The following is a 22852-nucleotide window of genomic DNA, read 5'->3' on the forward strand; positions in this document are numbered from 1 at the left end:
ACCCTGCAGTCCACCAACTACTTCACCACCTAGTTCTGGACCAATGATGATGAGTAGAGCAGTTGCAAGTCCTACTTTAGGACATGAACAAATTGGATCACCTGGTAATTCTGGACCAATGACAAGGAGTAGGAAAACTACAAGTCCAACTTTGAGACATGAACTTAGATATGAAATAGATCAATGCTTATGTTCAGTGATGCAACAAGATATAGCAATGCTCTGAATTTATGCGATGGTCTGATTTTTTTTTTTATATTATACACTTATTCTATGATGGTCTGAATTGATGTTGTCCTGCACGTGCATCAGTACTATCAGATTTTCCCTACAGATTGTGGCTAAAAAATACTCTGCTTGATTTCTTATAGTGCAATGCCATTCAACCCTGAAAAGTGAACAATGCCATTACGTTTCACTGAAATTGAACACTGGAAGTGAATTCAACCGAGTGAAATTTACAATCAGTACAAAACTTTCAGTACGGACCATTCCTTGCTAAAACCATCATCAACATAACCACAAAGGTTGCAGAACCAGTCATCCAAACAAGGGTTAATATATATTTCCTCCGTTTCACAATGTAAGTCATTAACATCAATATGAATGTTGGAAATGCTAGAATGACTTATATTGTGAAACGGATGAGTAATTAACAAAAACGGCTGGAGTACGCCTCCGCCTCCATCATCACCAATACTCGTATACAAACATTTTCCAACTCCAGAATCATTTAACCAAAAAAAAATTCAATCTTTGGACAGAAACATTTTTCTTTGGTCCCTGTAGTTGAAATGAAGAGCGTTCGAAACTATATACCATACAACAGATTGATACAATTTGACCATATCTTGTGCATGAAATTTCTCTCCTCATCCATGTCAGCAGAATATTGCATATCATGTAGACACGAGTCCTATCTTCCAAAAAACTGTGCCCAAAGAATTCCAGAACACCTCACTTCTCATCCTAGCAAAATGTGACGAAGAATCTACAGTAACAGCCATTTTGTAGCCACGGCCTTCTCTGTCCAAGAAATGACGTGTGCATAAAAACACAAAAAAGCTTATAAAAAGAATTTAATTTTACAGTTACTAATAAAGTAGAAGAAAGATGGCTAGAAACAGTAAAATTTATTTCAACACCATATATCACATCAGTAAACGGCACCTGCGAAAATTCAGGCTTGTATAATCACCAAATCTTTTAGCTAATTGCTTGGCATGTGTTGGTTCTAAACTCTTCTCTCCATCTCAGCATCTGTGTCAAAACTCCCTGGTCTTGGGAGACCTGCATTACAGAGGAGCAAACAGGATGAGTTGTTATTTGTAACACCAAAAAGGAACTGCTGAAAAAAAAGGGTGCCTCCACATGGACCTTAGCATCATCTGGCAGTCCCTGTGTTCATATGAATACCAAGGAAATGATTGAAGGATCGAAGCAAGCCAATTGGAAAAGACACATGCCATTCTCCTCTGCATCATCATGAACCAGCTGTTCCATTCTCAGTCATCCATGGTTCTCATCCTCTGTCAGGTTTATTTGCTGTTGGCGATCACATGGAAGCAGCTACTAGCCTACTATTAGTGCAAGGTTTGTTTATATACTACTCCCTCCGTTTCACAATGTAAGTCATTCTAGTATTTTCCACATTCATATTGATGTTAATGAATCTAGATATGAATGTGGAAAATGCTAGAATGACTTACATTGTGAAACGGAGGAAGTACATGATAATTATCAACAAGGAATATTAGCACATCATCAATAGTACTAATGAAATTAAGTTGGTTAATTAATGATAACTAAATCACTTTAGTACATACTTTTCCAATTTTTTTCTCTAGCCTAGTCAGTTAGAGCTAGTATTTTCTAGTTCATGTCCCATCTAATCCCCCCAAGCAAATACTACCATATTGGGCCTCCAGGATCCGGGTCATCCCATTCCTTTAACCAAACAGATAGACAAAACCATCTCATTCACGTCAGCCCTCAAAAAAAGGATTCCCCTATCTTTTTCTACCTAAGCCCTAAGGTTGCATTATTGTTTTCCAATCATATAACCGTTGACCATCACATTAGCAATATTGTATCTAGAAAGACATAGCATGAACACAACACAGAAGCATCCTACCAAATGAAAGGGCACAAATATAGTAAAGCACAGCAAGAAGCAACCTATATGTTACAGGTTGCAATACTTCTTTGAGCACAGGCCCATGACACCACTGGCCAGAAAAGAAGCTTGGCTCCAGAAAAATTGCAGTATGCATGACATTTCCCATTTGCTCTCAGGGCAACGCCTCAAGAGAAATTGACAACCAGATAATCACTGCATCACATGCCAAATGCCAATGCAACATGCAATTTTAACCTAATAACTAACTGAATGAGCACAGAGGCCTCAACATTAGAAAAGATAGCATGGTTTGGTTTGCACCACAGCTGCGTGGTGTATGAACACCCTACTAGAAGAGCATACAAGAGACCAGATCCTTACTATCTCCAGGACAGTCAGCATCAACATTTGCCAATCAGCAGCCGCTCCGGAACAGGAAAGTATCAGGAACAGAAGCTGGATCCAGCTCATAAAAGCCACAGAGTTTGCCACCGTTTTCTTTTGTCAGCCGGAAAGAAGGTATCAGGTGAGAAAACCTTATGTTTTCATTTGTAGGTATCTCCAGAGTGCCCCTTACACTGTCAGGCTTGAACACAGCTCTGTAGCCATCTACTCGGGTCAAAAGTAAGACTTTTGTGCTAGCTTCAGTGCGGTCAGTAATTTCACCAATTGTGTACTCGAAAGTATCCTTGCTGGAAGGAACCCAACCAGGTGCCCAATTATTGTAGATGGCCCAAATTTCCCCTACTTGTGGATGAATTTCAAAGTATCGTTTCCAACCAACTTGGCTAGTTTCTACTAAATGAGAGAAAGCATCATTCGTGTCTAACTTTATCCTCCAGTTGCGGATTTTAAAAGTCCCACAGCTCACAGGAATATTCTGCTCTAACCACATATTCTCCTGCTCCAGCTGAGGGCAGACTTCGAGCCAAGTCAAATGCACTCTGAACGGATCTGTATCAACTTTGGTCACCCAACCATAGTACTTTGGAAATTGATCAAGATCACTGTAAAGAGCCCATATCTGGCCACGTTCAAACTTACTATATGATCGATATTCTTCAAAGTTATGAAATTCAGAGTTTGGGTAATCAAAAGTACTGGGGGAGGAATAGGCAGCACTCTGTTGATGCACTGGGGTTCGTTCAAGGGAATGATCTTTACGTTTACCTTCGTTCATCAAATTTTCTTTCAGCGCACCTTGCTCATATCCAGTGAAATCATTAAATCCACTGTTCATTGTCTTGCAGACAGGCATGCAAGAATCAAGAGTAACCGATGGAAAGGCTACGTCCAAGTTACTAGGAAGTGATGCAGTATCTAGTTCAAGAAACCCACCAGCAACACCTACCTTCTCATCTCCCTTTGTTCTAAAAAATGGGATACTGTGAGAGAACCGTAGCATTTCGCTTGGTGGTATAACGAATGATGGTTTCTCCTTTACTTTTGCAAAGAGACTCACAAAACCTTTAATCTTTACCAAAGGGCCAACAGCAGCACCAGCTTCCACTGTGAAATTTGACAAGATCTCCACAGCTTCATACTCATAGGCTCTATGCTTATCTGCATCTGAGCTCCACTGCATACTCCAACCCTTATATAGAGCCCATACCTCACCCTTCCTAGGATATATTTCGTATGAGCTCCTTTTTCTACCTTTCACCCATGACACAATATGAGAAAACATGAGGGCATCTTGTGACACCACTGTTTTTCCTAAGAAAAAGTTCCCACAAGCCACAGGCAATTCTTCATCAGTCCATTTGTCCTCTTCCTCATTCTTTGCATCATGCTCCAGCCAAGTGAACTGAACTCTGAAGTTGGTTGTATCAATGCGTCTTATACGAGCATAATATCGTGGCATGCCATCACGGTCATCATAAAGTGCCCAGATCTGATCAACTGCAAACATACTAACATCCCTGCACCTATCGAAGTCAAAAAATTCTGGGTCAGGATAGGAAAAGTTCCCAGGAATGCCAGATTTCTTCTGAGCATTTGTATCATGTGCAACATCTTTCCTTTTTTCCTGGTTTCCTTCATTGCTAGTAGTTCCTTTCTGGTGGTTGTGTGCTTCGCTGGAGACATGAGGTTCACAAGCTTGTCCATCAGCACGGACAACATTATCATCAGCCACTTTCTTACGACTTGAGTCAGGATTTGAAAACCAATCTAATATGGTTCGCCTCTTTTTGCTAGGCGTATCCTGGATGATGCTGGCATCAGCATTTTCCTTCCTCCTAGCCGATCTCCGTGGATTAGGAATATTCATCACACCTGTCTCTGCTGATGTATTTACCCTATTACCAGGGTTTTGTCTACCAGCAACATCTGGAGTAGGGCACGATGTCATCTTTCCCCCTGCCTTACTACCAACATTTGCTGCAGAAGATACATGCAGTGTTGAAAATTCAAGTCCCCCTTTTCTGATTGACTCTGTATGGTTAACTGTCCCCTCACCACCTGCTCTGACACTGGCACTGTTTTTCATTTGTTCATCATGTTGTCCTCCATTCACCATGGGCTTTGCATCTCTATTCGCTGCAGAAGAGAACTTCGTAGAACAGTCCTCTTGTTTGGGAACGGCACAATGTTGTCCTGCACTTTTGGCTGCACTTGATGAGAATACAGAAGGCACATCCTGTTCATTTAGCATAACTGCTCGAAAATCTTTTTTGCAGTTCTGACAACGGAGTTTATGATTCAGAACATTGGAGTAGTACTGATATTTAGTTTTACAGTTAACACACATTGTCCAGAATGCTTCTCCAGCACTGGGTGGTCGAACTGATGATCCATATCCTTCCTTAGCATTACTAGCTCTATTTGCATCTGTTTTCTCCATTGGTTCAGTAGCATGCTTCGGTTGAGTAGCCTGCATCGGTTGTGTACTCTGCTTTGGCTGTGCACTCTGCTGTGTATTATGCGTTGGTTGTGCACTCTGATTTCGTTTTGTAGCCAGCGGTGGTTGTGTACACTGTTTTGGTTGGGCAGCCTGCGCTGGTTGGGCACCCTGCTTTGGTTGCGTAGCCTGCTTTGATGCAATTCTCCATTTGATGTCATATGCACGCCGTTTTGTTCTATCAGACAATGTTGACTGAGCTTCTGCAACTAATTTGAAAGCAGCTTCAGCGCCAGCGAAACCGTTTTTATCAGGGTGAAGCGAAAAAGCAAGCTTGCGGAATTGCTTTTTAATGGTTGCTTCATCCGCCATTACATCCACTTGGAGAACTCCATAGAAGTCCAATAGTCCATTCATCTTTGCTTCTGCCGCACAATGTACTTCACAGACAGTTAACATCTGGGATATGTTCTCAAGCTCTGGAAAAATCCTTTGAGCTTTAAGCGCGATCCTTTTGGCACCAACAAAGTCTTTGCTTTCCATCTTCTTTGCAGCAATATCCCTGGCCTTGAGGGCCTCTTCTTTGTTGCACTCCATCATTCGGCTCACCAAATTGATTCTAGAAAATCACAGGCCTTCTTGACATAACCCACTTATACTTTCTTTGATGCCATTTTCCAAACTATCTCAAAAGAGCATATGGATCTTCTCTCATATGGAACCAGAGCCTATGGCTTAACAAGTTCTGCAAATTTGTAAAAAAAAGAAAGTAATGTAAATAGAAAACCACAGGCTATAGGTACAAATGCAAAACAGTGAAAATATGCGGTCATGGTAATTTAGGGGCGGACCTTACGTTGGGCATGGGGGTTTACTTGAACCCCCAAAATCTTGATTTGGAAACGAACTTCTATTGGTTAGGGCAAAGAGAAAAAGGCTTCCAGATCTACAAGAGAAGCCAAGGTTAAGGGCAAAGAGAGAGCGTGTGGGTAGAGATAAATGAGGAAGAGGATTTCCGTACCGGGTGCCCTCACCGGCGATGATATTGGTGGAAGCAGCAGCACGTGCCCCGCGCCGGCGCTCCTGCTCGCGGTCACGGGATGGAGGCCGGCCCCGCCGCTCGCGGGATGGGGATCGGCGGCGTCTCGGCGCAGCGCAGGCGGCGGACGAAGTGGGCGAGGAGCCGAGGAGACGGGAGGCCGAGGCCGAGGGGAGATCGGACATCGGACTAGGGAGCATTGCGTAAGCCAGAGGTGGGACTTGGGCCGACCCAGGCTAGCACGTCACAGCCCATTGTAGGTAATTCGTGCCGAAGCGTCAGGGAGAATAAAGTCCACTTTAACTCTCTCAAATATATGTCCATCTAATTCATACTCCTATACTCCCTCCATCCAAAATGATCATCATATAAGTTTATACACCAAGACCAAAGATAATTTAAATCGCATCAATTAATACATCATGCACACATTCTCCCGCAATACATGTATCGATTAAAACACCATACTAATTACACCTTAGCATGCACACATTCTCCCATGATGCATTATTCCGATGAAATTCGTGTCCATGTGATTATATGATGATCAATTTGAGAAATTTTGGATTCCATTATATGATGATAAATTTGGGAAGGAGTGAGTATCCCTCAACCACAAAACCAGATATAATAACAACTCCAATTCTTGACACCGGTTAAAAAGACTCTCAGAGCAGTGTTGGCAATATTTGCTGACGTGGCGTCCACGTGGTAGCCCCATCACTAAATAAAATAAAAAAGAGACATATGTCCCACATACTAGCGTCTTCTCTTCTCCTCCTCCTCCCTTCATTTATCCCTTTTCCCCAACCACGACACCAACTCCGGTAGTGCAGCGCCCTACATGCTAAGCCATCGCTTTCTCCTTCTTCGGTGTTCACATGGGCGTTGGTGGCGTCAGCAATAGTAGAGGGAGAAATGATAAGCATAGATGTCGACCAATTGACAGTCTAAGAGTTGATAGACGCAAACAAACCAGATAGCTAGCCACCCTGGCTAACAGGTTTTACATTATTTGGTCCATAATTAACTAAGCAATGTGGTGGCTGGATGAATGGATGTAATCTTATATATGAATTACTCAATTGAATTGGTGTTATGTAATAAACTGCTTTTTATATTTTGTTATCCATACGGAGACATATAAACATAAACAAAGAATGTGTTGAAATACATTCAAAACTATATCGACCATCATTTTATACATATATTAGTACAAACAATTATAGAGGAGTGTTTGGGCATATCAAATTTATACACGCAATTAGATATATTAGTCTGAACGAGGGCGTCTGGGTCTGGGTGAGTACGAGCTGCCACTCTCAGTAGGAGCCGAGCTGTCAAGATGCTAATGCGAATCGTAACCTGTAGATTTTGATTCTTATTCTAATTGCCATGACATGATGCCACCAATGTCCACCTGAGCTAAAGTCAGTTCTCACATCTCCTGGTTGGCACCCCAATTTGTAAAATCCTGGCTTCGCCAATATGTTCATCATACCCTTACACTATTAGTTTCCGGTGGTAGAAAAGGGTCTACGTAGTGCTTAGAATCACGTTTTTTTTAATAAAACGAACGATATTTTTGCGATTGCATTGTGTACTTAAAAAAGCTTATTTCAACAAGGAACGGACAAGAGATTTTCGCTTGTTTCATCCAACCCCTGTACCGTGCGCACCGTCTTGTATGTAGCGCACGCGCACTGAACAATAAGAGACGTGAGACGGAGCGGAGAAAAGGATGACGATTCCACGACCCGCTGCGTCACCCCCTGAACGGCAAAGATTCATCAAACTTCTCCAGCGGCAATTCCAATTCGGCCATTCCCACACCAAACCAACCAAAAACCAAAAACCCACTCCCACCCACTTCACCAACCCACCCCCACCCACCCCTCCCCTCCACCTGCGCCCGCCCGCCACCAGGCTAGACCCAGCCTGACCAACCCACCCCCACTGCTTGCCGATCGCTCGCTCGCTCGCCGGCGAAGGACGAGGGGAGAGATGACGCTCCTGTGCGTGCCGCTGGTGTCGCGCACGGTGGAGGCGATGCAGGCCGACGCGGCGGCGGCCGCGGCCGCCGGCGCCGACCTCGTCGAGATCCGGCTCGACTTCATCGAGGGGTTCCGCCCGCGGGAGCACCTCCCGAGCCTGCTCCGTGGCTGCCCTCTCCCTGCCCTCGTCACCTACCGGTGAGATCCCCCTCTCCTCTCGCCCTCTACCCCTTCTCTCAGGAGGCGGGCTCCAGATTCTGCGTCCATTTCCCGGTATATCCGCAGCGCGTGCGCAGATGCTTTCACGTGTGTTCTCGTGCGCTTGCAATGTTCGATGCTTTTCAGCTGATTCCTGCTTTGTTTTGGGTGGCGTCGCCCCCGTTTTTGGGATGGATTTTGGGTCAACATCTAGTCATAGCCAACTGCATTTTGTGTTCTCCGTTAGAATCAGCTTGTTTTTGACGCCGCGCCGTTTAGGCCGCCCGATCATAACAAAAATTAACAACAATTGAGTATCCACAAATGGTGGAGGTGAACAATTACAGATAAGTCCGTGGAAGATGTGAAAAATTGCAGAAATGCCCCTCGGCAGGTGGATATTTGCAACTTTGTGCCGTTGATCCTTAATATTTGCAAGTATATTCTCGTGAATGTTTAATCTCAGTTGATTATCGTCGACCTTTAGTTCGTCGAGGTAGTAGGGGAGACATGGTGCATGGAGGAACAGGGGAGACTTAATTAATCCCTGGCACGGAAAACGGAGCAGCGATTACCGGGTGATTAATTAAGTATTTACTATTTTTTTTCAAAAATGGATTAATATGATTTTTTAAGCAACTTTCGTATAGAAATTTTTTGTAAAAAACGCACCGTTAAGCAGTTTGAAAAGCGTGCGCGCGGAAAACGAGAAAGGGAAGTTGGGAACTAGAGGCAACGAACGCAGCCTTAGAGGGATAGATTGATTATTCATTGCTTATTTAAATCTCACCTACAAACCTAACACCATCTCTAAGATACAAACCTCATCCTCATGTACTACCAACTATATTGATGATAGGTTGTGGTGCTGAGGATAGGGTAATGTCCTTGGAGACTGTTGGCTCACAGGCAATTGTTAGCAAACTTGCAGGCCGCTGCGCAAGCACCATGTCAGGCATGATTGCAGCCATGTCAGTCATGTCAATTTTTTCAACTTCAGTTAAAAATTTATTAGAATAAATAGAGATGCTATGTTCTCTGTGAATACGACTGCTGTGTCTGTCATGGCTTCAATCATGCCATTTGTCAGTTTTTCTTTTGGTCTTAACATATATTCCCTCTGTCCCATAATATAAGGGATTCTAGTGTTTTTTTGTGGAGAGATTAAGGATGAATGAAAAAGACTATAATGCCCATCATTAAATGAGGGGGTATCTGTTGGGGGGGGGGGGGAGCAGGAAGGTGATTGGGGGTTAGATTGGGTGGAAATTAAGTGAGAGGTGGTTGAGTGGAGGAAGCAGATATTTTGGGACAAAGTTTGAATTCTTGGATGCCTTATATTATGTGACGGAGGGGATAGTGAATTTGAAGTTGAAATCTGTACATTTCACGTTAATTTTAATACACACACTAATGACAGTTGCATATCCAAAAGAGTGACCACATAGCATATGTTGCCTAGAACATGGAATATTTGTTCTCCAAGTGGAGTCCATGTACGCATGCTATTCATAGCATAACCATGGTTTGAAACCTAAAGCCATGTCAAGACTAGATATAAACAAGTTATCTGGAGCGGAGGCATTTATTCTGTCCCAAAGAGAGCACTTGACACAATTAATCTTTGACTAACTATTAAATTCTCAGTACCACATAAAATAAACAGAAACAACATCAATATTCTAGAAAGCTATCCAATGTTTTGATTAAATGAGTACTTGCATCATATGCCTTCCACAGTTTTTTTTTATTCAACTCACGGAAGGACCTGTAGCCTAACGAATAGTGCTCAAGTAGCACGTCTAGGTCCTGGGTTTCACTCCCCATGAAGCGAATTTCAGGCCTAGTTAAAAAAAGTCACTCACTGGCCTCTCATAAAAACACGTGTTAAGAATTGACCTATGGCGGGCCCTCGTATAGGGAGCAGGGGCCTCAAAGCACAGGTTACGGACTGATCCATAGGGGGTGAGTCCGCGTGTGGGGGGCCAGGGTTCGTGGCTTTTCTCGACCGGTTTGGTTGAGGCTTCTTCTTAATGAAAAGCCATGGGGAAGTCATTCCCCCGCCAGTCGAGTTTTTTTTTTTTTAATTCAACTCACGAATTGATATGTTTTCTTTTGAAAAGGTATGTTGATAGATTTGGATGATTCATTGAGTGATTGTTCCCTAGGAGTATATTGCAAAACGAGTATGCTAACAGGATTAACTGGTCCATTTGTTCGGTAATTTATGTAGTTAGTGCGTTCCAGGTCAGTTAACAAGTTTGTGGCACAAAAAACTTGCAATCAACTTTTGTCAGGTTTTGATCTGTCTTGCTGATTTCTGATCACACATTCTGATTTAACATGTCGTTATGAACTGTTGATGCAAACTAGTCCTATTTCTACTCGCTGATTTAGAATTACATGATTGACTCCTATTATTCATGTCGTTATTGTCGTGATTCCCCCTTTTGATCATTCTACCTGGCAGCTTGCGTTTTTTTACTATGGATAGCTTTTGAAGCCTACATAAATAGAAAAGATGCAACATTTTTTTTTTGTTCTGATACCATATAAACATCATGTATAAATTCAAACTTTAAATTGAAAATTGAGTATAATGCCAAGTACAAGGCTGGTTCCTGTATATGCATTCCACAGTGAGGTGATTGAATGAATACTAGCTGCTGAGTTTTAGAACCTTGAAAATGACTGCCTATCGTGTTATCATAATCCAATTCTTTTTTTTCCATATTTTTCCTTTGTGTACTATCCTAGTTTCCATACATTGTAAAAGCAATACTATAATGATAAACTCGTGGAGAATTTAATACTGGTGCAATATAATGTGCACCAGCTGAGTTCATTAGTTGTCAACTTTAGATGTTTTTTTGCAGATATATTATTTTATTCATAGTAAGTGGGTTAATTTGACATTAGGACTTTAAATATTCCCTTCATATCTGTTGAGTTGTTATATAAAAATGTTCCTTTTAACGATGTTTATGACCTGCCAATTGAAGTGTTACACCAACTATCAAGAAGTATCATCCTCGTAGCAAGCTTGATGGTAACATTTGGTCAGACTAGGGGCACAAAGGGGGATGATCAGCCTGTTGAGGTTCCCCACAAAGTAAAGGGCCAAATACAAACTAACCAAGGCCATAACCTAGCTGAGCAATCCAAAAGCATTGCATGGGCTAACCACTGTATATCACAGACCAACCCACCTACAGGGGTTTTGCATAAACACAACACTATTGTTTGCTCTATAGACGACTATTTAGTCCTCCAACTACTGTATCAGAGACCTTGGCCATTTTGATGGATCAATGACTCCAATAGTTGTCAATGACATGGTTGCCATGCAATCATGGCACATGGGGGGCACCAGGACGCCACGATGTCTAGGCTGGTCCCTAGGTGTCCTCAAGGTGAGATATGTCGAGCTAAAGGGGTTGACTACGGCTCATTGAATACATGGACAGCAAACTGAACACATGATCATAGATGAGAAGATGTACATGCTAAAAGGACATCTCAAAAAAGAATGGAGGGAGTACATGTATAGAGCGTGTTAATTCGCTATACATGTAAATCTATATATTCTGGAATTCTCTTACAGGTGCTAATTCCACAAGTTTTTCCATATTGGCTTGCTACATGGCATTTTGATCTGCATTAAACCAGCAAATTGATGCATGATCCACTAGAGAGGAGATAAGGAAAAGAGACAAAAGAGAGGGCGAGAATCAGAGAAATGCCTTTTGATTTCAGTTAACTTGTTGATTCATGGCATGATTTGGCTTACTCATATGGCTCAATACTTTGATGACTCGGAAAGTTAAGTTAAGGGTTTAAATAACCGGTTTTAGAGCAGAGGGTCCAATCTGGATATTTATGAATGTAAACTGGGCAAACTGGACGTATCCCATAGCAAACATATAATAGTGAAGCACACATATCTCTTAATCTCATGCTGAGCTAGTCAATATCTCAAGGAATTGAATGGAATGCTGCCCACCTTTTCAGTTAGCATGTCATTGCTGGAATGCTGCTGGGTTCACACTGCATCGAAACCCTGGTGCCTCATGCAACAACCTGGTGAAAAGTTAACTCTACTAAATCTAGAAAACTATTTGGAGAAAGTTTAGATCCATGTGTTTCTTTTTTGGATTATGGAGCTATTATGAATTTGTGATAACACATCCTTAAATTTTGTGGAAGGTTAAAACTAGCAAAAGTATAAACCTAAATTCATTCCTGCATAATATTGTACCCAAAATTGAGACACATCTTTCGCCATATTGTCTGACTCAGTTTGTAGATTTGTAAATACTTTATTCAAGTATGACCATAACGTAAGAAAAGAGTCCATCCAAGGCTCAGTTCGAAACAGATTATTGAGCAGATTGTTGCTGCGGATAATCTACTTGATGATAGGGAGAAATAAAATATTTTGATAAATTTACTTAACAAATAACTTAAAACAAGTGGTCTAAGCAATACATCAGGAGTATATTTTTTTGGAGAAAATGTATTTTTTGAAGTGTTGAGCAAATAATCCATTTCAACAATCTGGTAAATAATCTGAAAAGAACTAAACCCAAGAACCTAAAAGGTTTTTTATCTGTTCGTTCACTTCTGATTGAGACGTGGCACAATCATTTCTTATTTTCGTAAAAGCCGGCGTTTGGTTAAACACTTAAACTGATTGAGCGTATCTGTGGCCATTAATTAGCTTTCTATACTTGTAGAAATGAATATTTATATTATAGGATCTGTAAAAAAAATATACATAAAAGGTATATGCTTCTCCCATCCTTATATTTATCTTTTCATTTTGTGAGCTTTAGTTGATTTATTTTGTAGCTTTTTCCAACGTGAGTACTTTTTTATATTCACAATGTTGCAACCCACTTTGTAGTAGTTGGTCATACTTGTCTAACTTATGTATACTAGTTTACAACACTATGCTTTGCATAAATGACGTATCTGATTGTTTTTTTTGCAGACCCAATTGGGAAGGAGGCCAGTACGATGGTGATGATGCTACAAGATTTGAAGCACTCCGTTTAGCAATGGAGTTAGGCGTAGACTATGTTGATATTGAATTGAAGGTTTGTTTCCATAAATGTGTTAAACTGTTACGCTGTTCCCAATTAGTATGCAGTAATAGTGTAAGCATCCTTAGCGTTTCAAATTGATTAGTGCCCACCATTTGTGAAAGTGCATGATACACTGTGTAAAAAACTTCTGAAAATACATGTAATGTAATACACACAAGAAATTTCATATTTAAACCTTGCTGCTCTACTTTATTTTTTTTTTGTTTGTGTTTTTGTAAATGCATGCACTGGACATTGTGCAATATACATAATCATTTCCCCCATTTTTCTGTTCTCCACAATACAAATGATTTGAGCATGAAAATGTGGTGTGTATGTACTGCACATAACTTTGAAAATGAGTTCTCGGTAAATTTGGAAAAGCACATTATAGCTTCACAGGTGGAGGTGCCTATATGGGCACTTGTTCATTCATTCTAAATGATACTATGTTAGTATCTCTATTGCTTTTAATATTCAATTTTATTGCTCACCAGTAGATTAATCATACCATTAACTTCAGATGGAATCCATTTGCCAATCATTCTTTTATATACTTCAGTGTTTAGCTGCCATTTGGCTATCACACTAAAAGATAACTCCAGATGAGGAAATTTAATTGAAAAATGTCCTATAATTGATAATGAATGCTCAATACATCCTTCTTATGCTCAATTTGTGGTTAGTGTCCTGTGATTTCCTCTAAGCTTCTCTGGAATGAAATTGTAATTTTTTTGGTATTTATTAAATAGAGTTAAAGTTGCACAGTTCATGTTTTCCAGTTGTTTTAGGTAAATCACGAAAGATTTGTGCATCTTTGTATTAACAAAGGAGCAAACTAACAAATAAAACGTCTCACAACAGAAAAAAGGAACGCCTAACTGTCTGAGACAGTAAGACTAGCCCAGAAAATGAAAATAATACAAGGTAGCTCTAACTAATAATCTTGCAGGCAGATTTTTTTTTCAGTTTTTATTCTATCACGTCTTATGTCATATGTTCTGGAACACAATACAAGGCCTGTTTATAACTGGATTAAGACAAACATTTAGCAAAACACTCTAAAATAATTTACTCTTCCTCAATTATCAAGCCATGTACACCCATATGCCTCATTTATTTGAGTTCACGATTTGGAATACATGCACACAATTGTAACCAACTTTCCTTTTTTTTGTAGGTTGCTGACAAATTTATCAGCTTTATTTCTGGCAGTAAGCCAGAGAAGTGTAAACTTATTGTCTCATCACACAATTATGAAAGTACTCCGTCCTGCGAGGAGCTTGCAGATCTTGTGGCTAGAATACAAGCAGTTGGATCTGACATAGTGAAAATCGCAACAACTGCTAGTGACATTGCTGATGTGTCACGAATGTTCCAAGTGATGGTGCACTGCCAAGTAAGTGTCATTGTATAAAATCCAAGATACATTTTCACTCTTCCATCTGGAAACTTGCGTCACCTATCCTGTATAATCATCCTGTACATCTTGATACCACTACTATTCCTTTTAGATTCATGCTGTTTTTAAATTACTTCACACGGAAATCGTTCTGTCTAATGATCCCTAGCTCAGGCCAGTAAACATTCCTCAAACTTTGTATGAAATGCTTCCTAGCTCCTATGGTTTGGAAGTCATTTTTTTTAATGAAAACATTAGGACTTGCAATTTAATTTTAGCATATTGGCTTTTAGGAAATTGCATTTCACATATTGTACTTCAGTTAAGCTGTATGAGAATTTCACCAATCTAACCTGTAGTATTAAACTTTTTTTTCAGTCCCTTCTGTTATACTGTACTTTGAATATTCAAATCTCCCTATTTACCTGTGAAAGCAAATAATATCATTAATTTTTAATAGAAAATCATTACTTACCATTGTGATAAAATTGGTTGCTTGCACAGAGGATGTGAATAGTGATAAAATTGGTTGCCTGCAGAGAGGATGCAAATTGAAATATCGGACCAATTAAGCATTTAAAACTTTATGTGTTTAGGAGAATTTTAAGAAGAAAACTAAGCTCATTGGCAAAGCTGTGCTTGTTTGTTAGCTTATTCTTATGTCATCATGTTTGGTGTTATTTATTACTCCCTCGGTCTCAAAATATGGCTACTTCTATCATTCAAATTTGTCTCATCTCAACCTACTTCCCCATCTCAACCAATCACAACCACTCCTCATTAAATTTCTTCAACTACTTTCTCATCTCAACCAACCACAACCATTTCCCACCTCAACCTTAATCCCTCCAAAAAAAGGCATAAGTAGCTATGTTTTGTGCCGGAGGGAGTAGGAGGTAGACAACAGTATGGATAATGTTGTAGTATGTCTAAATTGTACTTTTATGCTCTTCTTTTCCTAATTTGTACCATGTTGTATTAACTTCCATTTGACTGACCAGTAGAAATGACAGGTGCCTATGATTGGACTAGTGATGAGCGAAAAAGGTTTAATGTCAAGGGTGTTATCCCCCAAGTTTGGAGGATATCTAACCTTTGGGACTCTTGATGCTACAAAGATATCAGCACCTGGGCAGCCAACCGTCAAAGAACTGTTGGACATTTATAATATAAGGCGTATAGGACCTGATACAAAGGTTCTTGGTCTTATTGCCAACCCAGTAAAACAAAGCAAGAGCCCAATTTTGCACAATAAATGTCTTCAATCTATTGGATACAATGCTGTTTATCTTCCACTTTTGGCAGATGACCTTGCTCGATTTCTCAGCACATATTCATCTCCGGATTTTTCAGGATTCAGGTACTAATTTCAGAGGATAGAAAAAATTACATAGCTATTCTATTGGATTGCTTGGAATTTGAAACGTTTGGATGGACTAGATTTTTCTGAGTCATACACGAGGGATACTCCCAATCTGGATTCTTCTTTAGACACTTTACCTTATTCATACAAACGTCACCTAATGGTTGTTAGTTTTAATGGGAAAACCTAGCTATCTGTATTTTTCCTCTCAGTTCTTTGATCGCAAGGGAGGTGAATAGTTGCTTAGAACAGTCATCTATTGGCAGATAACCCACAGGTCACATGTTCAAATCCCAGAAATCAAAGTGAAAAATCCACACAAACAACCCACCCAATCCACAATTAGTAGGATCTGAGCTCTGGTCTTCAGCCAAAGAGACAAAGGTACAACACTGTTGGGATATGCAATATCTGACCCTCTGTATTGGTTTGTTACTGTGTTTTTTTTCTCACTTCTCTTTATATCCAAACTTTTACAGAGTACTTACTGTGCATAGCTCTGCACAATCTGGGAGAGAGCCCAAAATAGACATTTTAGTTTGGGGGTAAACAAGAGGCCAGTTGTCTGAAACTCTGAATGCAACAAATCATTTTCGTGGAAAGACTTTTGTTAGCATACTCCCCTCCTGGCATGAAAAATATCAATTTGGAATATACAGTGGTCTCTAAGATGCAACTCTGACGACTCGTTTCAATTTCAATATTTCTATTGTTTACAATAAAATTCTAATATAATGGAAGCACTTTTTTAGACAAATCTACAAATATGATTCCCATGTTCCAATATAATACATATTTAAATGTATATATGGATGTATTTATGTATATATAGAAATGCACAAAGCGTTACTCCCTCTATCCCAAAATATAAGGACTTTTATAGTTGGACACGGATATTAAGGAGAAAATTAAAGTAAAGTGAGGGATGATTGTGATTAGTTGAGATGAGAAAGTAGGTGAAGAAATTAAATGAGATGGTGGTCGTGACTGGTTGAGGTGAGGAAGTCGGTGGAGAAATAGCTATATTTTGGGATGACATTTGAATGCTAAAGGTAGCTATATTTGGGATGGAGGGAGTAGAGATTTGACTTGATGCATGTGCAAAATAACATGTTTTGTTTTCCCGACTGGAGGGGGTATTTCACAAGAACAAATCTGAGTTCATGCTATATGACTAAATGTAATGCAGTTGCTCTCTTCCTTTCAAAGTGGACGCTGTACAGTGTTGCCATGAACATGACCCAGTTGCTAAGGTACCTTGATGTGGTACACTTGATCTAATTGCTTCATTTAATTACCATTTTCAGATTTCTTTGACCTTTGATATTTTCTTCAATCTGCAGTCAATCGGTGCCATAAACACCATAATTAGGAGACCAGATGGCAAACTAGTGGGCTACAATACTGACTACATTGGAGCAATTTCTGCTATTGAGGATGGCATAGGAGGTTTTTATAATCGTAATTCTGGAGCAATTTTTTTACTCTTTTTTGGGAGTCATGGAAAAATATCTGATAAATTATGTTTCACAGGCCCAGGATCAAAGGATGCTGCCATCTCACCTTTGGCTGGCAGGCTTGTTGTTGTTGTAGGTGCTGGTGGAGCTGGTAAGGCAATTGCTTATGGGGCAAAGGAGAAGGGTGCAAGAGTTGTAGTAGCAAATCGTACCTACGGTAAGATTGTGTTTCTGAGCCAAATATTCTTTGTCTGTAATTATGCAATTTCTGTGCCTACCTAATTCTATCATCATGTGCAAATCATAAAGAATTCATTTTGTGATATAAAGTTCTGAACTATGCTCCTCACTCCCTCAGCCAATGATTAATGCATGCAATCTGGGAAGATATATTAACTCATTTTTATTATCCATGTTTTTATCAGTCATGTGGAGCCCACTAGGGCCAGATAGAAACACTGGTCAATGACTCTAGGCCAGCAGCATTGCACACGTGAACAGTAACCACGCGAAGGGTGAATGTCATGTGCAGCCCATTAAGGTCCAAAGCAGCAATAGGCCTGCCTAGGGTCTGCGGTACTGCAGGTCAACAGTAACTGCATCGTTGTTCACGATGGCTGTTTAGTCAGAGATTGGATTAGATTGACTAGTTAGCTATTTCCTATCTCTATCTAAAAAGGGTGGTTACTGCTCAGGATGCTTTGCATTTCTTTCATTTTAGAACTTGTGTCCTGGTAGTAGCCTATACAACTATTCTATTTTCCACATCAACTCCCTCCTTATTGATCCTTAAGTTGACATCCTGTATATAAGCCTCAGGATATTTTCTTGTCAACTGTTTTCACGTTAAGATCAAATTTGTAAATTCAATCCATAACAGAAAAAAACACAAGAAAAATTCGTCTGATCAGGCATTCTTGGCATAAGACTTAGGACATTAACTTTCTCTAAGGTAGGAGTAGAACTCACTGGAATTTGGTCATTTGTTTCTTATTGTACATCCAATTTTGAGTAAAGTTTGAGTGGAATGATTAATGTCACTGGTTGAATAAGCATATTTACTACTGGATTCCCAGAGGCTTGTAGCACGCTAGCACTATTGTCTCCGACATAGTGGGTCTTTCAGTTATGGCCATAAGCATTCATGTTTTGTTACTCTGGCAAGTGATCTCAACCAAATGTATGCACAATATATATATTTTGCGGGGATGCAGAATATTGTCTAACTTTTGTGATCTTGTATTACTAACGCATGCATTTTTTATTATCCAAGATGGGTAATTACTCCATTTTGAAAAGATGGTGCCTATATTTTTCACAAAATTTCTCTCGAAATATAAAGCCTGCATGTGATTTTACTATGATATATCTTCTGTGTCCCTATTTGGCACATTTCTCCCTAACATTATCATTCTACTGCTAAATGTCAACTATGTCGAATAGATTGAACAATGCTCTCGCTAAGTACTCTCTTATTTTGATTTTTTTTCTTCTTGAATATGAATTTCGAATCAATTTAAGTATGGGTAGTATGCTCATTTTATCTTCTTTCTCTTTATTTCATACATTTCTTAGTATTCTCGTCCTAAATAAGCCCTGTATTTTGAAAACGGTAGAGTACCTTGTTTACTGAATATACTACACTTGCATTATCATTCTAGTACTAAATGTCAACTATGCTCGAATAGACTGCTACTGTTCATGGAACAGTCATGTCAAAGTGCATTGCGTAAGCCACCCCAAAAATACTAGTATTTCTTTGTGTAGTTATTTGGACAACTCTTTCTGCACTTGCAATCAACAGTAGCAGTCTATGCTAATCACATCAACTATTCTTAAGTTAGCAAATAAAATATGTATATCTTTTTTGTAATTTTTGTTCCATCAATTCTTGTTTCAAACTGGATATGAGGCATCTGGTTATAAAGCTCAAAATTGATCGTATTTCAGTACATCATGTAATTGATAATTTTCTTGAGTTCTTCAGAAAAAGCAGTAAGTCTTGCTGCTGCAGTGGGTGGTCATGCCCTGAGATTAGCCGAGCTTGAAACTTTCAGGCCTGAAGAAGGGATGATCCTTGCTAATGCGACATCATTGGGAATGTACCCCAATGTGGACGGCACCCCTATCCCAAAGGTATCTTGCTCATGCATGCACCATGTTATATTCCAGAACAGCATACTTGGAAGCTCTATTACCGCCTTTAGAATTAACCTCAGCATACTCTCTTGTTACATTTGAGATTATCTTGATATAGCTGTCTGCTCAGTGCTGCCTCAATATTTGTTATAAATTCCATTGTTTTCGCAGAAAGCATTAAGCTTCTATGATGTTGTATTTGATGCGGTATATGCCCCGAAAGTTACCCGGCTTCTACGAGAAGCAGAAGAATGTGGGATTAAAGTTGTCAGCGGTGTAGAGATGTTTGTCAGACAAGCCATGGGTCAGTTTGAGCATTTCACAGGTGGTATTGAAGGTATCGTGCTCTTTTAACTTATATATCATATACCTTATTATGTCAAATGTTTTTTGCGGACCTACTTAGCTAATACACCTTCATCTTTCTGATAATCTGCTTTTGCAGCTCCTGAAAGCCTGATGCGTGAGATAGCTGCCAAATACACATAACAGGTTCATTCTTCATCTTTTGCCTTTTCATTTCTATGCTTCTAGTCAAGTAGTCATGATGGGTTAGCATATTAGATTCTGTTAGCATATTACACCATGCCAAATCCACAAGGGCAAGATGTATATGTAATCCAACCCATAGAACTAATATAGTTTAGGACCCAAACTACATATAATGCTAATAATGATAGGCTACTAGTTACTTCCTCTGTCCCAAAATATAAGGGATTTTGGAGGGATGTGACACATCCTAGTACTACGAATCGGGACAAACTCTGTCCAGATTCATAGTACTAGAAAATATCACATCCCTCCAAAATCCCTTATATTATGGGACGGAGGGAGTATAGAATTTGGTTCTTTGATACGGTTTTTGATTTGAGAACCACCTCCTTGTAGGATTGGTTAGTCTATCATGGGATGATCTCATGAACTTTGGTGGGATGGCCCCATCCTATAATTTGTATTGCCTATGCATACGTGCTTATGAGGGGTGGATGGATTTTAGGTGGTGATGGACCAACAAGATCCCATTTCACAAACCAAACAATCTTGTTTGGTTCCAACGTGCATTCATTTAGTGTGGTTTGATAGGCTTTCCCACCTTGTTGAGCTGTGGACACTATAAATCAGCGGTTTTGTTTATGTTAGCCACGTGGAAATGACTTGAGTTGTAATCAATGCCATGGAAACCATTCGTTTTCATTTACTAAGATATACTGATCATTGCCATCGCTTATTAATGCTCATTGGATGCAACTTTTTTTTTGATATAACCATGTTTCTGTAGGCGAATGGCGAAGCGACGGTTGTGAGTAATTAGCCCAAATATTCCTCTGGGTTAAGTTAATAAAAGTTTTGGATGCCAGCCCAATTTTGTGCTAGGTGGAGATTAGTTGTTGTAATGTTCGATTTCGCCGACTTAACCTGTCAGAGATGTAAACAGAAAGTGTTCAATCTCATCATACTTGCAATAAAGAATTTGCATGCATAACTGCGCAGTTGCTTGATGATCATGATGAGTTTTAAGGAAACAATACACATCAAGCTATGATCATGTGGTTTCATGTTCATCATTCGTAATGGAACCAATATCTGTGATTGGCAATGACACATCATTGCAATATTCAGTTGCTTATGCTCTACTCCTTTCCATTGTACTTCATGTCAGTCTGGAGAAGAAAGGTGTACGTGATTGCTGGACGTTTGACCTATGAATGTTCAAGTCCATTCAGAGAATTATTATATAAAGCTCTGGTTTATGCCTAAGTTTGCAGCTTAAAATGGAACTTTATCAGGCAAGGATGCTCTGTCTCAGGATCTGTACTCTATGAGTATGATCTTTTGATAACGTGGCAGTTTGAATCACTCGATGTTTTTCTCTTTTGGGTTGGGCAAGGATGTAACCTAAGATTTCTTAGTTGACTACGGTTGTTATCGGATCACTAAGCTTCTCTAATACTTCATTCCAAAATAAATTATTTTTTCACCTATCTCACACATCAACACAAAACTTAAAAGATAAGAATACTTTTACTTTATCAAATCTCAATATAGCTATTCTTCACTTTATTTATTTTTAATATAATTATTTCTTATTTTCACAAACTCTGATACATTTACTTAAAAAATGAGTTTATTTTAGGATAAATGAGGAGTCAAAAATAAATTTATTATAAGATGGGGGGAGTAGGTTCTAGCTGGTTGAAAACTGTATCGATCAGTTGATTCCAAAGGATTAGACTGCCTCTATTAACCCTCTGGACGGTCTATGAAAACTGTAATGACCAGTTGATGCAACAAATCATGTGGTATTTGAGCTTTATATGCTGGACTAGCAGCAGATACTGACAAAAGTAGTTAAATGCTAAAAGTAACCGGTGGTGTTCGAAACTGGTGAGATGAAGATTAAGTAGATGCAAATAAAATAAGAAAGTTATTAGTACATGATTAATTAAATTAAATTATCATAAATTTGATAAATGGATATATTTGATATTTTAAAGCAACTTCTGTATAAAAAATTTTCGCACGAAAAACACCATTTAGTAGTTTGAAAAACGTGCTAATTGAAATTGGGGTAAAATCCGAATCTTAATAAGAAAAGAATATTGTTTAAATATAGATAAAATAATTGAAACCATCAATGATGACCAGTATTGCATACTGACGTAATCACATGCATTTATATTTTACATGAACCGTCGAGGTACCGGTTGTATTCACGTCGTGTTCATCGTCAGAACTCGCCGTTGTAGTTTCTCTCTCTATCGGAACCACGTCATTATCGGTCACGTTCTTGCTGTTATGATTTTCTTCGTTGCCAACATCCATCATCTATGGACGAGTCACATCGTGGGACACATCCTACCATCTTACTTACTATTATTGGTTCGCCGGAGCACCAGCATCCATCTTCCCTCCTTTTTGTTTCTCACTTTTGGCTAGGAAAGACGATGAACAATACCTGTTGGGTGCTATTGCTTCTTTGTCCAACCTAACCATGCTCCTGAACCACTCACATAATATTGAAACCATAGTAATATGAATAGAATAGGAAAATTCTAATTTATGTTAATGAAAAGGGCACCCGTTCGAAATTAATGGATCAAATTTTCATCTATGAGTTAAAGTAAGCTTTTTCAATTTCTAGCTAATTTCATTTGTTTTTTCATTTACAATTTTAGTTTTAGCACTATTTGATCCACTAAAAATTATTTTTA

The 22852-nt window shown here is 39.3% G+C and overlaps 2 protein-coding genes across 4 annotated transcripts; one reads left to right on the plus strand and one right to left on the minus strand.

The window, feature by feature from the left end:
• Window positions 1–543: 543 nt before the first annotated feature.
• LOC127775882 (uncharacterized) lies at window positions 544–6167 on the minus strand. 3 transcript variants are annotated; one of them, XM_052302206.1, is made up of 5 exons: window positions 5983–6167; window positions 5818–5907; window positions 1378–5706; window positions 1171–1290; window positions 544–1026 (listed from the first exon to the last, which is right to left on the minus strand). In XM_052302206.1, the coding sequence occupies exon 3, from the start codon at window positions 5559–5561 to the stop codon at window positions 2535–2537; it is 3027 nt and encodes a 1008-aa protein (XP_052158166.1). In that variant the 5' UTR covers window positions 5562–5706; window positions 5818–5907; window positions 5983–6167; the 3' UTR covers window positions 544–1026; window positions 1171–1290; window positions 1378–2534. The 3 variants fall into 3 exon arrangements, with proteins under 3 accessions (XP_052158166.1, XP_052158158.1, XP_052158157.1); XM_052302198.1 differs by having other exon boundaries at window positions 544–1021; window positions 5813–5907; XM_052302197.1 differs by having other exon boundaries at window positions 5813–5907.
• Window positions 6168–7872: 1705 nt separating this feature from the next.
• Window positions 7873–21142, plus strand: LOC127760255 (bifunctional 3-dehydroquinate dehydratase/shikimate dehydrogenase, chloroplastic-like). Its single transcript, XM_052284485.1, has 11 exons — window positions 7873–8192; window positions 13186–13291; window positions 14460–14678; window positions 15695–16041; window positions 17234–17297; window positions 17388–17493; window positions 17578–17718; window positions 19489–19637; window positions 19812–19977; window positions 20086–20132; window positions 20920–21142. Exons 1-10 carry the CDS (start codon window positions 8005–8007, stop codon window positions 20127–20129), a joined length of 1530 nt encoding a protein of 509 aa, XP_052140445.1. The 5' UTR covers window positions 7873–8004; the 3' UTR covers window positions 20130–20132; window positions 20920–21142.
• The last annotated feature ends 1710 nt before the right edge of the window (window positions 21143–22852 follow it).

Source organism: Oryza glaberrima, chromosome 1 (assembly GCF_000147395.1).
Source record: "Oryza glaberrima chromosome 1, OglaRS2, whole genome shotgun sequence".
NCBI lineage: Eukaryota > Viridiplantae > Streptophyta > Magnoliopsida > Poales > Poaceae > Oryza > Oryza glaberrima.

Coding starts and splice junctions, on each gene's coding strand:
- LOC127775882 (XM_052302206.1), bottom strand. CDS start 5,561: ATGATGGAGTGCAACAAAGAAGAGGCCCTCAAGGCCAGGGATATTGCT.
- LOC127760255 (XM_052284485.1), top strand. CDS start 8,005: ATGACGCTCCTGTGCGTGCCGCTGGTGTCGCGCACGGTGGAGGCGATG. Junction 17,298..17,387: donor AACATGACCCAGTTGCTAAG/GTACCTTGATGT, acceptor TTCAATCTGCAG/TCAATCGGTGCCATAAACAC. Junction 19,638..19,811: donor ACGGCACCCCTATCCCAAAG/GTATCTTGCTCA, acceptor TTGTTTTCGCAG/AAAGCATTAAGCTTCTATGA.